Raw genomic sequence first — 17,427 nt, 5'->3', positions numbered from 1 at the left:
TTGGCATAGAGTTGCTTGTAGTAGTCTCTCACGATCTTTTGTATTTCTGCAGTGTAGGTTGTTACTTCTCCTTTTTCATTTCTAATTCTATTTATTTGAGACTTCTCCCTTTTTTCTTGATGAGTGTGGCTAATGGTTTATCAATTTTGTTTATCTTCTCAAAAAACCAGCTTTTAGTTTTACTGATTATTGCTATCATTTCCTTCATTTCTTTTTCATTTATTTCTGATCTGATTTTTATGATTTCTTTCCTTCTGCTAGCTTTGGGTTTTTGTTGTTCTTCTTTCTGTAATTGCTTTAGGTGCAAGGTTAGGTTGTTTATTCGAGTTGTTTCCTGTTTCTTAAGGTAGGATTGTAGTGGTATAAACTTCCCTCTTAGAACTGCTTTTGCTGCGTCTCATACGTTTTGGGTCATCGTGTCTCCATTGTCATTTGTTTCTAGGTATTTTTTAATTTCCTCTTTGATTTCTTCAGTGACCACTTCGTTATTAAGTAGTGTATTGTTTAGCCTCCATGTGTTTGTATTTTTTACGGATCTTTTCCTTAATTGATACTAGTCTCATAGCATTGTGGTCGGAAAACATACTTGATACAATTTCAATTTTCTTAAATTTACCAAGGCTTGATTTGTGACCCAAGATATGATCTATCTTGGAGAATGTTACATGAGCACTAGAGAAAAATGTGTAATCTGTTGTTTTTGGATGGAATGTCCTATAAATATCAATTAAGTCCATCTTGTTTAATGTATCATTTAAAGCTTGTGTTTCCATATTTATTTTCATTTTGGATGATCTGTCCATTGGTGAAAGTGGGGTGTTAAAATCCCCTACTATGAATGTGTTACTGTCGATTTCCCCTTTTATGGCTGTTAGTATTTGCCTTATGTATTGAGGTGCTCCTATGTTGAGTGCATAAATATTTACAATTGTTATATCTTCTTCTTGGATCGATCCTTTGATCATTATGTAGTGTCCTTCTTTGTCTCTTCTGATAGTCTTTATTTTACGTCTATTTTGTCTGATATGAGAATTACTACTCCAGCTTTCTTTTGGTTTCCATTTGCATGGAATATCTTTTTCCATCTCCTTACTTTCAGTCTGTATGTGTCCCTAGGTCTGAAGTGGGTCTCTTGTAGACAGCATATATATGGGTCTTGTTTTTGTCTTCATTCAGCCAATCTGTGTCTTTTGGTGGGAGCATTTAGTCCATTTACATTTAACGTAATTATCGATATGTATGTTCCTATTCCCAATTTCTTAATTGTTTTGGGTTCGTTATTGTAGGTCTTTTCCTTCTCTTGTGTTTCTTTCCTAGAGAAGTTCCTTTAGCATTTGTTGTAAAGCTGGTTTGGTGGTGCTGAACTCTCTCAGCTTTTGCTTATCTGTAAAGGTTTTAATTTCTCCCTCAAATCTGAATGAGATCCTTGCTGGGTAGAGTAATCTTGGTTGCAGTTTTTTCTGCTTCATCACTTTAAATATTTCCTGCCAGTCCCTTCTGGCTTGCAGAGTTTCTGCTGAAAGATCAGCTGTTAACCTTATGGGGATTCCCTTGTGTGTTATTTGTTGTTTTTCACTTGCTGCTTTTAATATGTTTTCTTTGTATTTAATTTTTGACAGTTTGATTAATATGTGTCTTGGTGTATTTCTCCTTGGATTTATCCTGTATGTGACTCTCTGTGCTTCCTGGACTTGATTAACTATTTCCTTTCCCATATTAGGGAAGTTTTCAACTATAATCTCTTCAAATATTTTTTCAGTCCCTTTCTTTTTCTTTTCTTCTTCTGGAACCCCTATAATTCGAATGTTGGTGCGTTTAATGTTGTCCCAGAGGTCTCTGAGACTGTCCTCAGTTCTTGTCATTCTTTTTTCTTTATTCTGACCTGCAGTAGTTATTTCCACTATTTTATCTTCCAGGTCACTTATCCGTTCTTCTGCCTCAGTTATTCTGCTATTGAACCCTTCTAGAGTATTTTTAATTTCATTTATTGTGTTGTTCATTGTTGCTTATTTCATCTTTAGTTCTTCTAGGTCCTTGTTAAATGTTTCTTGCATTTTGTCTATTCTATTTCCAAGATTTTGGATCATCTTTACTATCATTATTCTGAATTCTTTTTCAGGTAGACTGCCTATTTCCTCTTCATTTGTTAGGTCTGGTGAGTTTTTATCTTGCTCCTTCATCTGCTGTGTGTTTTTCTGTCTTCTCATTTTGCTTATCTTACTGTGTTTGGGGTCTCCGTTTTGCATGCTGCAGGTTTGTAGTTCCCATTGTTTTTGGTGTCTGTCCCCAGTGGCTAAAGTTGGTTCAGTGGGTTGTGTAGGCTTCCTGGTGGAGGGGACTAGTGCCTGTGTTCTGGTGGATGAGGCTGGATCTTGTCTTTCTGGTGGGCAGGTCCACGTCTGGTGGTGTGTTTTGGGGTGTCTGTGGACTTATTATGATTTTAGGCAACCTCTCTGCTAATGGATGGGGCTGTGTTCCTGTCTTGCTAGTTGTTTGGCATAGGGTGTCCAGTACTGTAGCTTGTTGGTCGTTGAGTGAAGCTGGGTGCTGGTGTTGAATGGAAATCTCTGGGAGATTTTCACCGTTTGATTTGGAGCTGGGAGGTCTCTTGTGGACCAGTGTCCTGAAGTTGGCTCTGCTACCTGAGAGGCACAGCACTGACTCCTGGCTGTAGCACCAAGAGCCTCAATATCATTTTCTGTTTTAAGAATGGAAAGGTAGTTCAGCCCTTCCTGTAGCATGGTTGCTATAATCTGTTTTTCTTCAATCACAGCATTTAATCTGTTTACATTTACTATAATTATTGATACATTTGAGTTTAAATCTATATTATTTTATTTTCATTCTTTCCATTTTGTTACTTTTTTCTTGTTTTATTTTGGTTTAATTTTTTTTTTAATTTTTATTGGAGTATAGTTTATTTACAATGTTGTGTTAGTTTCCGGTGTACTTCAAAGTGAATCTGTTATACATATACATATATCGACTCTATTTTTAGATTCTTATCCCATATAGGCTATTACAGAGTACTGAGTAGAGTTCCCTGTGCTATGCAGTAGGTCCTTATTATTTAGTTATCTATTTTATATATAGTAGTGTGTATATGTCAATCCCAGTCTTCCAATTTATCCGCCCCCAAAAAAATTCTATTGATTGTTATTCTTAAGTGGTGGCCTCCTGAAATGGATTCTTCTTAATGAGGTCACTTGTAAGAGCTGTGAGGCATTTTACTAACTAGATGGGCTTGTTAACTGGTATCCGTACAGTGCAGATAAATATTTACCTGTAACTGAAATCTGTGTACTCTTGAGGGTTTTTAGATATGCTTTCTTTTCTAGTTCCTTTGTGAAAGAACTAGGTCCTAGTTCTTCTGTAAAAATACTATTTATTATTTTCCTCTTTATATAACCAATATGTCTACTATAGAAAACGTAGAATCTATATACAGCATAAAAAATGAAAATAACCATCTACGGTTATCACTGTTGATATTTTGGAGGTTTTTCTTTTATAATTTTTTTTGTGTGTGAATATATTTAATTTACTTTCTGTTTTTTTATTTTTAACAAATTTGGAATTGTACTGAATTCTGCTTTTTTGACTTCTATTTGTACATTTTTCAGGAACACTTGAAAAATAGAGTCATTAAAATAATCAGATAATAGTCTGTCTTATGAATATTGTGATTAATTTAAATATCCAAATATTGTTGGCAGTTTTAGAGTCATCATTCTTAGTGTCAGTTCTATAAGTTACTTAGAAAGGTATACCCAAACAAAATAACTAATAATAACCAGCTTCAAAGAAGAACATTAGAAATATTCTGGAAATTTTAAGTGACAGCTCTTTTTATGAGCAGCAGTGTGGGAATATATTATCTTTTGTTCAATATAGATATTGCAGCTCTTTTTCATTGGACCAGATAAAATGAAAGTAGAATTGTAAAGGAGATATTGATTGTTGCCTTGTGCTTGTATGACCATGGCAGAACAGAAGTGTAGGAATGTTTTTGAGTGACTTATCAAAAACTCAATGAAAGTAAGAGGGGCCAGTGTTTGGAGCAAAAGAATGCTGTAAATTCTAAAGGAAACCACACTATTGAACTGACGAGAACATTAGTAAGTGGATGATTTATTAAATAAGCCAATTAAATTAGTTTGGAAAACATATTATTTGAAAGAGAAATATGGGTGTAAGGCTATCATTCCTTATCTTGAAGAGAGCAGTTTGGTTAGTTTCTGTTTGTGGAATTAAGTAAATAGGTCTAGGGCTTCTAGGCCACAAGATGTCATGTTGTCTGTTTTAGGGTAATGAGAATTTGCCATGTTCAGTTTGTACAGTTTGTTGTGACACAATAAAAAGTGTAACACAAATCATATGTTTACTAAGATTTTAAATAACCATCCTTAAATCTGTATTAACCATGTTCTGCTTTACTATTTAGCTTAACTCTGTATTTTGACTTCTGATTGTCTTAATGGAATTTACTGTTATATTCTAAAAAGCTAATGAGAATTAACCAAAGTATCCAGATTTTATAACAAATAATTCCAGAAAGAAACTACACTTCCGGGTGAATAGATCGTCAAAACAAGCTAATTCTTAAACAGTTCTTAGAAATGGAAACACGAGGCAAGTGCCTTAATCCATATGTAATGGCAAAATCTGAGGTGAACATTTAATTTTTAGTGTACTGAAATCCAGGGAAGTCTACTTGTTTAGATTATAAAACAAGGACCTTGATAGTTAATTGAAAACCCCATTCCTATTTCTTGATCTGTTGATATATTTCTAAATGTTAGTATTTTAACCTGTTGGGATGTGTATCCCAAGTTATCGCCAATGCCAAAGTTTATTTAATAAATTAGTGCAAATTTAAACTTACCCTTATATTAATATCATGTTCACTCACTTGCATTTTAATATGTTTTCTTGAGTAGAAGAGAAAAAATACAGGCTGGGAAGAATGGAATTATAGTTTCAGTGAGGCTTGTCTTCACTATAAAACTGAATGTACCCTCAGGTTAATGTAATAAATTCAAGCATGTTTTTCTCTTAAAGTGATTAGTAAACATGTTTCCTTTTTATATGTTTAACATTATTTCACTTTTTCCTTACAGTACCCTGGACTTCAGGAAAGAAGTGTTCTCTTCATGCATTCTAAAATAACAATGGTTCAGGTGTTCTAAACCACAAAGATATATTCCTTTGAATCAACCTAAAGCTGCAACTGAGTTAATGCCTTCCATATAACTTTTTAATTTTACATTGGGGTGTGTGTGTGTGAAACTTTAAAGATAGTCTCAAAGTGACACTATAATATTATGATTTATCAATTTGGAATTCTTTGTTTAATGTAATGAGGCCATTGGTGGCCATACATAAACTACTGTGGAGAAAATTGGAATGTTTATCAATGAGCTTTCCCGGATCCTTTACAGAGTGACTTGATCTATTGGTTTATTCTTTTAAAGTGTTCATTATTGGGTAGACAGTTTAGTAAATGGCATTTGTAAGATAAACTATTATCAGAATATTACCCTGCATCTAGCAAAAGCCTTTTTGTACTGCTGTTACTGGATTCTAGCATTTAAGTGACAGTAGGGCCCTCTCATTTAATCAATGAGGAAACTGGGGACCAGAGATACTAGGTTACTGGCCAGTTTGATTAATTATACAGTTTAAACCAGAGCCTTAGGTCCCTGACTCTTTGGTCATTGGTATGTCCATGATGCTATACTGTGTATCATAGTTGAATATATTTACAATCTTTTAGAAGATGGTAATCAACCTAGACTAGATCTAGACTTTAATGGGTATGATTTTCTGCCTTAAGTAAACAGTTATTATTGTATACTGTGCATGATCATTATATTTATGAAACTGTCCAAAGGAGTCAAAAAATTTTTTTAATCTCATGATTTATTGCTCCTATAGTTTACTGGCTACACATTCTTTTATTCATCCATGTAAACACCATTTTAGACGTGTTCTTTATTTCTTCTCTGTTTCTTCACCTACCCACTTGTATCTTCCTCAAATTAGACAGTTCTCTGCTGTCAACCCATTTGTGACTCCCTATTTCTGTAATTAGCTGTTGTCAATGGAAGAAAGAATGAATTGCCCAAAAAAACATGTAAAGAAATCTTTTTTCAGTGTTTGTTAAGGGTCATGCCATCCCTTGTGGAAGTCTCTAGTCACATATGGTTATTTAAATTTTAATTAACCAAAATTAAAATTAAAAATCAAATTCTTCAGTCACTTTAGCCACATTATAAGTGCTCATTGGCCATAGGCAGCTAGTGGCTACCACATGAAATAGGGCAGATACAGGATATTTCCATCATTGCAGAAAGTTCTGTTGGGTAGTGCTGCTTAAGGGTATTATCTACCCCGTGAGAAACATATATATGTGTGTATATATATATGTATGTATGTATACATATATATATACATACACATATACACTTTATTTTTTTATTCATTCACATATATACATATGTGTACATATGTATTCATAAGATTGTCTTGATATATTACACCTATATTTTAAAATTTTTCACTCTTTATCTTTAGTTATCTTTATTGGAGTATAACTTGCAAACAGTATGTACATTCATTTTAAGTGTATAGTTTAATGAGTTTTGACAAATATATACAGTTGTGTAACCTCTACCAAAATCAAGATAAAGCACATTTCCAGTACTTGAGCAGTTCCCTTTGCTGTGAGTCTACCCCCACTGCTAGCTCCATGGAACCAGTGGTCTGCTTTTTGTCAATATAGATTAGCCTCTTCTAGAATTTAATTCAAATAGAGTTATACATTTGCAATTTTTTCTGTGTTAGGCTTCTTTTGCTTAGTATAATGTCTTTTGAGGGTCATCCATATTGTTTACAGAAGTAGTTCCTTTTTATTGTTGAACAGTAATAGTCCATTGTATGTATGTATTTCAGTTTGTTTATCCATTTACCTGTTGAGTTGTGTTTAGCTTTTGGCTATTATGAATAAAACTGCTTATGAGTTTTCAAGTACAGTCTTTGTGTAGACATATGTTATCATTTCTGTTGAGTTAAATACCTGAGAGTGGAATCGCTGGACATATAATAATAAGTGCATATTTAACTTTATAAGAATTCACCAAACTGTTTGTCCCTGGTAACATGAGAGATTCAGTTGCCCCACATCATTACCAACACTTTGTATTGTCATTATTTTTAACATTAGCCATTCTTGTGGTCGTGTTACAGTATCTCCTTATGGTTTTATTTACATTTCCTTGATGATTAATTATGTTGAGTATCTTTTCAACTGCTCATTAGTTTTTTGTATATCTTTTGCCAAGTGTTCAGATTTTTTGTCTGTTATTAATTGGGCTGTTTGTATTACTGAGTTATAAGACTTATTATATTCTGGGGATGCAAGTCCTCAGATATATTGTATATCTGTATTGGTATCTATCTAATATATTCTCCCAGTCTGTGGCTTGCCTAATTTTCTGAACAATTTCTTTAGAAAAACATAAGAGTTTTTAATTTTGATGAAGTCCAATTTATCAATTTTTTTCTTTTATGATTGTACTTTTTCTATATGAGAAATTTTATCCATCCCAAGGCTGTGAAGATTTTCTCCTCTGCTTTCTTATAGAATTTTTATAGTTTTATATTTTACATTTAAGTCTGTGCTCTACTTGGCATTAATTTTAGAGTGTGTCACAAGGTGAAGGTTGAGGTTCATTTTTTATCTATATGAACATTTGTTTAAAAGACTATTCCTTTCTTATTAAATTATTTTGGCAACTTTGTTGAATATTAATTGACATTATTTTATTGCCTGGAATTTTTTCTGAACTCATTTTTTTTTTTTTTCCTGTTGGTCTATATGTCTGTCCTTATACTAATACCACACTGTCTTGATAAGCTTTATGGTAAAAATTAAAATCAAGTACGGTTAAGTCCTATTGCTTTCTTCTGTTTCAAAATTGTTTAATCTATTTTAGTTCTTCTGCATTTCAGTATACATTTTAAAATTAGCTTGTTAGTTTCTACAGAAAGGCCTTCTGGGATTTTGATTAGGATTGTACTGAATCTGTAAGTCACTTTGAGAAGTGACATCTTAAAAATATTGAGTCTTCAAGCTGTAACGTGGTATATTTCTCTACTTATCTAGACCTTCTTTAAGTTTTCACAGCAAAAACCACAGGTCTTTCATGTATTTTGTATTTTCATACCATAGGTTTTGCATATATTTGTTAAATTTAACACTGAGTATTTCATGGTTTTAGATGTTATGTCTTGTAAATCTTTAAGCATTTAAGAATGTTTTCAGTTAACGATTGCTAATATGTAGAAACACAATTGATTTTTGTATATTAAGCTTGAAGTCTGTGACCTTTCTAAACTCATTACATATAATTTTTTTTGTAGCTTTATTAGGATTTTCTATATAGATGTTCATGTCTGCTAATAGAGACAGTTTTACTTCTTCCTTTTCAATCTGAATGGCTTTTATTTATTTTTCTTGCCTTGTTGCATTAGTCAGAACTGCTAGTAAAATATTGACACAGTAAGAATGGGCATCCTCACTTTGTACCCAGTTTTAAAGAGTAAGCACTGAGTTTTCACCATTAAGTATATTGTTAGCTGTAGATTTTTCAAAGATACCCTTTATCAGGTTGAAGGAGTTCCCTTTCATACCTAGTTTTTTGAGAGTTTTTATCTTGAATGATCGTTGAATTTTGTCAGATGCTTTTTTTTTTTTTCATTCCTTGACAGTCATATTGTGTTACTCTTTTTCTGTTAATATGATCAACTGCATTGATTCATTTTCAAATGTTAAAGCAGCCTTGCATTCCTTATATAAATCACTTGGTCATGGTGTTTAGATTTGGTTTTTGGTTTTTGGCTTTTTCCCCCCCTTTCAATGTCTTTGATTTTGGTATCAGAGTAGTGCTGGCTTTGTAAAATGGGCTGGGAATTTTTCTTTCCTCTATTTTCTGAAACAGTCTGTAGAATCAGTATCATTTCTACTGTAAATGTCTGTAGAATTCACCAGTGAAGCCATCTGGGCCTGGAGTTTTCTTTGTGGGAATGTTTTAAATAGCAAGTTTAATTTCTTTGATAGATACAATGTGCATTATTGTGATTTATAAGAAATATGTATATTTGGTCATTCAGATGACCAAAATATATTTCTCAGAGATATTTGGTCTTCATCCATAGTTCCTGGCCCACAGCTCCCAAAACCCTTGGAATTTCCTGAATAATAAGAGCAATGGGAGCATCCTTTGTTATAATATTTGGTTTCTTGTCCTCAGTTCCCGAAAAACAAAAACAAAACCCCCAAAAAACTGCTTCAGAGCCATAAAATTTAAATGGTGTCTTGTTAATGAGACTTTAGTACCACAAGTGAGTTTATGTTAGTGAAAGTGACTTTTGCAAAACACCTAAGGATGGAGGCTGGTTGCCAGGAGAACTAACCACAGATAGAATCAGAATCAGAAACCCTGATTCTGGGGAGGAGAGAGGGGATAGAGGTTGAATCAATCACCAATGGCAAATGAGTTAATCAATCATGCCTATGTAATGAAGCCTCTGTAAAAACCAAAAAAAGGAGAGGGTTCTGAGAGCTTCCACATTAGGGAACCAGTATGCTTCCATGTGCCATTGTGCCGGACCATGAGCTCTACAAGGATGGAAGCTCCCTTTTTCAGACCTTGCCTTATGTATCTCTTCATCTGGTTGTTGGTTTGTATCCTTTAATATTGTTCGTAATAAATCTGTCACTAGTGAGTAAATGGGTTTTCCTGAGTTCTGTGGGCCATTCTAGCAAATTAACTGAACCCAAGGAGGGAGTCGTGGGAACCTCTGATTTATAGCCAATTGATGAGAAGTACTGGTAATAAGCTGGGCTTGTGACTGGCCTCTGAAGTGGAAGGCAGTTTTGTGGGACTGAGCCCTTTACTTGTGGAATCTGATTCTATGTCTGCTAGTAGTGTCAGAGTTGAGACACCAGGAGGGTGTCTGAGAATTGATTGTGTGGGGAACAATATGCACACTGGAATTGGGTCCAGGAACCCTTTCAAAAGGCTACTCAGATTTCCTATTGCTGTTGTGCATTTTTTCCCCCTTTGAGGGAATTTGTCCATATCCTCTAAGTTGTTGAATGTATGGATATAAAGTTGTTCATCATATTCCCTTATCCTTTTTTTTAAAAATAAATTTATTTATTTATTTTTAGGGTCTTCGTTGCTTCACGCGGGCTTTCTCTAGTTGCAGTGAGCGGGGTGGGGGGGATACTCTTCATTGTGCGCGGGCTTCTCACTGTGGTGGCTTCTCTTGTTGCGGAGCATGGATTCTAGGCACGGGCTTCAGTAGTTGTGGAACACAGGCTCATTAGTTGTGGCTCACGGGCTCAGTGTTGTAGCTCACAGGCTCTAGAGCGCAGGCTCAGTAGTTGTTCACAGGCTTAGTTGCTCCATGACATGTGGGATCTTCCCAGACCAGGGCTCAAACCCATGTACCCTGTACTAGCAGGCGGATTCTTCACCACTGTGCCACCAGGGAAGCCCCTTCCCTTATCCTCTTAACATCTGTAAGATTGGTAGTGATATTCCCACTTTCAAAGAACTGGGTATTGGTTTTATTGCTTTTTATCGATTACCATATTTGTTTTCGATGTCATTGGTTTCTACTCTTTTTTTGTTTACTTTGGGTTTACTTTGTTCTTTTCTATCTTCCTAAGATTGTAGTTTAGATCATTGTGAGATGGGATTATATATGAGCAAGATTGGCCATGAGTTGATAACTGTTAAATGTGGGCAGTGGGTACGTGGAGCATTATTTCATTATACTATTTTTTAATTTATGTATATATTTGACATATTATATAACTTTAAAAATTACATAAAGCAAATGAATCTAACTCCATAGTAAATTTTTTTCACATTTATATGCCTATTGACATTTATTTTTTACCTGGTAGTTTCTGTTTTGCGAATTGGTAAGCTACTTTTAGGATGGCTCCACTGAATTCCTCAATAATTAGGACAATATACCTTTCGGTGGTTCTTCATATTTGTGGGGAGGGAAGAAAAGTGACATGAATCTTGGTGCTATAAACTCTTGAAGAAATTGAGATATTTCACAAACAATGGGGAAAAGAATGAGCAGTAAGTCAATGTTTATGGAAAAACAAATTGATACATATTTAATAACAGCAGTATAGTATCAACAATTATCCATCCCGTGATAGTTCCTACAAAGACAAATTTGGTTAACCAAAATATCTGAAGTAATAATGATAAAATTGTAACATTCATTTAGTGTAGTTCATGGGTAACAGATATTTTTGTTGTGTTGTATACAAATTTATTGTGTTCTCCACCTTCCTCCTTACAAAAAAAGATATTTTCCATTACATTGCCTTTTAAGTATAATGGTCTTAATGTACCTTTGTACGTGTAGGTGTTAAGAGAAAAATATATGCACAATGCTCTACATATTTTCTTTAGGAGTAGACTTGTGCATATCACATAGCTTCTTCCATACATTTTTTTTTTAATGTTTTGTATTGTTTTGTCTTGCCTTGTTTTTTTTTTTGTCGTTCTTATACTGGAGCTTTTTGTTGGTGACCCAAACTGGTATGGCACATTTGTAACTTATTTTTACTTAAGGGTAACATTGATTTTTAGTCAAATACATAAATGTACCCATTTCTATTGATTCATTTGGTGTCAGTAAGTTCACATGCTAGTGTTGGGCTGAAGTGTGTTTCTCATTCCCACTCAGTCATCCATATCTACCCACCAAAATAATAATAACAACAGTGAAGATACATTTTATGCTGCTTTTGTGCTCAAAGAGTTGGAAAGAGTGGCTTTTGTTTCTTTGCTTTGCTTTAAAAATAAACCTCTGTCCATAAACATGGGTAGATTTTCATTCTGTTTTATTCCCATTTGCTGGGGATTCATTGATAGAAGAGTAGAGAAATGCAGATTGCTTAGGCAGAGAGAAGGGTAGGAAAGGGATCTTATAATTTATTCTAATACAAATATAGGTACCTCATTTTTTTTTGAGTGAATGGATTTCAGGAACTTTGCTTTGCTTCTGTGAAACCATTGTATTGGATTGCTTGATCTGATTGTGTCCTGAACTTGAAACTTTGACCACACCTTTCCATTTAATGTCATTTTAAAATGATAGTCAGTAACTGTAAGGCATAACCAATGGTTGCCTTGATTAATATTAGCTAAAGTTCTAGATCATACCCATATATCGTCCTACTGGTATCAAGGAGTGAAGGACTATTTAAAATAGTTCTGCTATAGCACTAGAGCAAGTTAATATTTTCTAGGGCTTCAAGTGTTATAGTGATAAACCTGGACTCTTTCTGTTTAACTTGAACAGTCTTATTTGCAGTGTCAAAGGAATTGCTGTATATGCTGCAACAGAAGTAACACAATGTTGTGTGATGGGATAAGAAATAAAATTGTACGTCAGACAGAGAGCAGCTACCATAGTCAGATATACCTTACAAATATTCCCTGAGAAGCAAGACAACTTAGTTTTTCCAGGGTTTAAATCCCATTTAGCTATATAGCCCTGAGTAAATGATACATTCTCTGTGCCCCATTTTTCTCATCTGTAAAGTGAAAATAACACCTACCTCACGGAGTTGCTATGAGATATAAATGAGTTAGTTTAAATGTTGATTTCCATACGTTCTCTGTTATGGTAGCATAATGGTAGAGTCCATTCTTTATTTGTCTTGTGTATCTAACCACTATGTGCTGTGCAGGGAATGTATATAGTAAATATAGTTGAATGAAGATAAGAGTGAGATCTAATATGAAAAATACATATCCAATATTCTGTTTTGGAATAAAATCAACTTCCATTGTAATGTAGTTGGAATTCATTGCTATTTGTTTGATTTATTTGAAAGTGTTTTTTTAGTGTTTCAGAAACTTCTTTTCAGTAGATAAGCAGAATAGCTGTTATAAACATGTGTACTTAGTATCTCACCTCTTTCCCTTCTTTTTTTTTTTTTTTTTTTTTTTTGGTGTGGTGGTGGTGGAAATAGTGCCTCAGTGTGTTTGGAGAATAAATGTGGATATCCCTGAAGAAGCTAATCAGAATCTTTCATTCAGTGCTGCTGAGCGATGGTGGGAACAGACAGATTTGACCAAACTAATCATATCAAACAATAAACTTCAGTCACTTACTGATGACCTCCGACTCCTTCCTGCACTGACTGTTCTTGATGTAAGTTGACTGATTATAAATATGGATCTTCGTCTGAAGAGACTCTAAAGCTAAATTTAGGCTTTGAGAAATAGAAGACCCATGTTCAGTCGGTAGAGTGCAAGGAAGAATAACAAATTACTGTGTTCGGCATAGCATAATGGTTGAGTGCAGAGTCAGAACATCAGGCTTCAGATTTTGACTCTGCCACTTGATAGCTGTGTGATCTCGGGAAGGTTACCTCTTTGTGCTTCAGTTTCCACGTTTATAAACCGAGACTGGTACTACTACCTGTTTTTAAAAATTGTTCTTTGAATTAAATGAGTTAATGCATACAGACAGAATTGGTATTTAACAAGTGGTTGCTGCTGCTCGTCTTTTTTTTTATTGCTATTTTTTTTTTTTTTCCCTGCGGTTCGCGGGCCTCTCACTGTTGTGGCCTCTCCCGTTGCGGAGGCTCCGGACGCGCAGGCTCAGCGGCCATGGCTCACGGGCCCAGCTGCTCCGTGGCATGTGGGATCTTCCCGGACCGGGGCACTAACCCGTGTCCCCTACATCGGCAGGTGGGCTCCCAACCACTGCTCCACCAGGGAAGCCCTATTGCTATTATTTTTATCATCATTATTATTGTAGGTGTTAAAGCAAGTATTTAATATTGTTTTGTTTTTGGTTTTTTTTTTGTTATTTTGGGGGTTTTTTTTGGTAACTTATCTCCAATACTGACTTGAATTATTGGGCTTAAATTTTTGTGTGTTTATTCACGGACTGTGTTTCTTTGTGTGTGTGTGTGGTACGCAGGCCTCTCACTGCTGTGGCCTCTCCCGTTGCGGAGCACAGGCTCCAGACGCGCAGGCTCAGCGGCCACGGCCCACAGGCCCAGCCGCTCCGCGGCACGCGGGATCCTCCTGGACCGGGGCACGAACCCGCGTCCCCTAGCATCGGCAGGCGGACTCTCAACCACTGCGCCACCAGGGAAGCCCAGGGACTATGTTTTTAATCCCTAGTTGCCATGTCATGAGTAGTTTATTTCATAATCTACAGACTTCTGATATACTTTACTTAGGATCATCAAAAATCTTCCATTTCATGTCTGAAAAAGTTGGATGTAGTCAGATTTCTAGAGAAGTTTTTATTTTCTTCATTTGTTAAATGAATGAATTGGCATAAGTGTTCTCTTAAAGGTTCCTTGTACCTTGAAAGCAATATTATTCTGTAAGAACATGAGAGAAGTCTTCCTCCTCATTTATTTTTTGTAAATGTTGACATAAATCATACCATCAGAGGGCTGTTAGTTTCTGACCTTGTCATCTCTCATTTGAGATTGAAGTTCCACTCAGTGAGGGGAAGTTTTGTTTTTTTTTTTAACTGTAGTATTTTAAAATTGATCTCTTATCACTTCATGATTTATTAGCAGCAGTTTGGTCAATTTCAAACTCCAAACTCCTTTTTCTTTTCTATACTCAAAACAAATTACCAATAGCCCAGCTATGCTTTTGAGCTAGAATAACGAGACTATCATCAGAGAATATTGTACAATAGCAAAGCTCATGGTTAATTATAAGACTAAGATATTGACTGTGTCTTTTAATAACTTTTAGATACATGATAATCAGCTGACATCCCTTCCTTCTGCTATAAGAGAATTAGAAAATCTTCAGAAACTTAATGTCAGGTAAAATTTAAACTTATTTCAGTATTGCTAGTATAAGGGTGTAAATCTAACATTCTTTAAAATTTTTTTCAAACACTTTTTCTAGCATGTAAAAAATGTTTTGTATTATCTCAGAAAGTGATTAAGCAGAATAATAATTTTAAGTTTTATTTCTCAGATTATTTTATTTTTTGTTTTAGAATTGCCTGCATGTTTTCTGGTTTTACAAATTTAAGGCCAGTTGATTTTTTTTAAATACTTTTTATTTTTATGAAATAATTTTTAGTAGTTATAATGAGGAAAATTTCATGTTTTCGATATTAGTAGTTTTTAAACTTTTCTGAGGACTCCTGGGATTCCATGGGTATGCGTCTGGTTCTCACTGATAGGTACATGGGAAGCCAGGTGGCTAAGGCCCTAGCTAACTCTGTTTGCCCTTCAGTACACACTCAGACTTTCAAGAAAAATAACTGCCTTATATGTTATATATACACAGGGGGAAAGGGATTAGGGAAGATTTAATTTAGGAGAAAAAAATGAAAAAGTTTAAGTGTTCAAAACATAGTTTGAAAAGTTGGGGCTTATAAAATAGATATAAATCTATCTATCACAGCATGATAAAGTTGCAGTTTTCTGGAGTTAACTGGTTTGAGGGAGAACAGTTCCTTAAATAACAGTCCTTATTTGGTGAAAAATAAGACTGGAGTTGCATATTGCATTCATCTGGACATGCCAGGCCCTCAAACAGAAATAGCTATTTTTGTCTTGAGTACTACGTTGAAACCTAATCCCCATGTAAAATGTGACTTCATGTAGTGTATGTATGTGCACATCTTTGTCAAAATTCTAAGCCTCATATGCAGTGTAAAAATTATAGCCCAATGTTTTCATTTATATGTAAAATCAAGTTGATTAAAAGGAACCAATCAAAAGTTCACAAATTATATGTTTGGTTAAAAATCTTTATTTCTTTGAAACTCTCAATTTGATTACTTTAGATTACTGTCATTTTAATGGGTGTGTATTTTTAGGATGTAAAGTTTGTAAGTACTTAAAATTAGTAACCTTACTTCATTTTTTTTAATGAGCCCAGGTAGTCGATTAGCAAAAATGCCTTTATAAATATTTATTGTGTTGTCACCAAATTGTTCAGCATTTGTTTTATCAATCAATAGCCATAACAATCTGAAAATACTCCCTGAAGAAATTACAAATCTAAGAAACCTGAAGGGCCTATATCTCCAGCATAATGAACTAACTTGCATACCAAGGGGATTTGAACAACTTTCCAACTTAGAAGATTTAGTAAGTTTTGATTTTGCATTTATATAATTTGGGGCTGGTGGGATTTCTTATTAGGCTGAAAAATTGGATATATGATTGCAATCATGGTTACATGGGCAGCTGATTGTATGACTAGATTATCAGAAACAGTGAATTGCAATTAGAATGCTAAATTAGTAATTGTAAATTTGATTTTCTTATGTTTTTCTTATGAAGGAAATCACCTTAGATTTTAATTTAGGAATAGCGTTTGGGAAAGGAGCCATTGAGGATGACTTTGTTATTCAGAGGCTTTTATGGTTTAGCAAAATAGAGGAAAGGTGTTTTTAGCGTATACCAATTCCCTTTTTTTATCTCCATTTTCATTTCCTCCTCTGTAGCCCTTATGGCTCTTTTGTCCTCTGAGTGTCCAGATAATGCCTTCAGGGCCTGTTTATTCTACACTAGTTTTCAAAATGGCCATATTTCTTGGTAAAAAATTTTATTCTATCCATTTCACATCTTAAATAGAGATAACCATAAAGCAATGCAAGTATTATTTTAGTCATATTAAGAATAATACAAACAATAGGCACTTTGCTATACCTATAGCATATTACTATATTTGCTATACATACAGTATATTACATATTACTTTGCTATACACATAGCAAAGTAGATAGTTTTATCCCCATTACAGATAAGAAACTAAGACTTGTAAAAAAAAAAAAAAAAGTAACTTATCCAAAGTCATATAACTAATATGTAAAGAATTTAGGAATTTAACATAAAATAATCTGACTTCAGAGTGTATCCTTTTTTTTGTTCCTCCACTTTACCACGGAAGAAGTAAGATTCTACTGTAAGGTATCCTATCTGAAAGACTTCAGTCGTATTCGATCAGATGTTCTAATATAAATCTCTACTCCACATAGTTATTTCATGTTACATTCTTGTTCTAGTCACAATTACATGTTTTGAAAAACTCATTAGTCATTTTAACCTTAAAGTTTATTTTTTGTTCAAGGAAAAATTGCTTCTTTTACTTATTTTTTCTTGATATTTCACCCATCTGCACCAGTGTTTGAAATCAAAATACATACTCTCTTCAACCATTTCTTCAGTAGCTCTTTGTTTTTCAATCTGATCAGATTGGAAATAAGGTTTGGAAAGTAAAAGGCATAGGTAGGTGAAATGAGTGGTAAAGGAAGGAGCCATCAGATTTCCTTATAAAATTTGCTGGTAAAAGATAGCAATTGATTTAAAAAGAA

General features: G+C 34.3%; 1 protein-coding gene across 1 annotated transcript in view; it reads left to right on the top strand.

Annotated features, from left to right (window-relative positions):
* Window positions 1-17,427, top strand: part of LRRC40 (leucine rich repeat containing 40) — a 57,884-nt gene that overhangs the window by 6,748 nt on the left and 33,709 nt on the right. The window contains exons 2-4 of the mRNA XM_032610351.1: window positions 13,082-13,263; window positions 14,841-14,914; window positions 16,069-16,198. Of these exons, the coding sequence (XP_032466242.1) occupies window positions 13,082-13,263; window positions 14,841-14,914; window positions 16,069-16,198 (386 nt within the window). The remainder of the gene's footprint in view (window positions 1-13,081; window positions 13,264-14,840; window positions 14,915-16,068; window positions 16,199-17,427) is intronic.

Source organism: Phocoena sinus, chromosome 1 (assembly GCF_008692025.1).
Source record: "Phocoena sinus isolate mPhoSin1 chromosome 1, mPhoSin1.pri, whole genome shotgun sequence".
Lineage (NCBI taxonomy): Eukaryota > Metazoa > Chordata > Mammalia > Artiodactyla > Phocoenidae > Phocoena > Phocoena sinus.
This window is presented reverse-complemented; position numbering and strand designations above follow the sequence as displayed.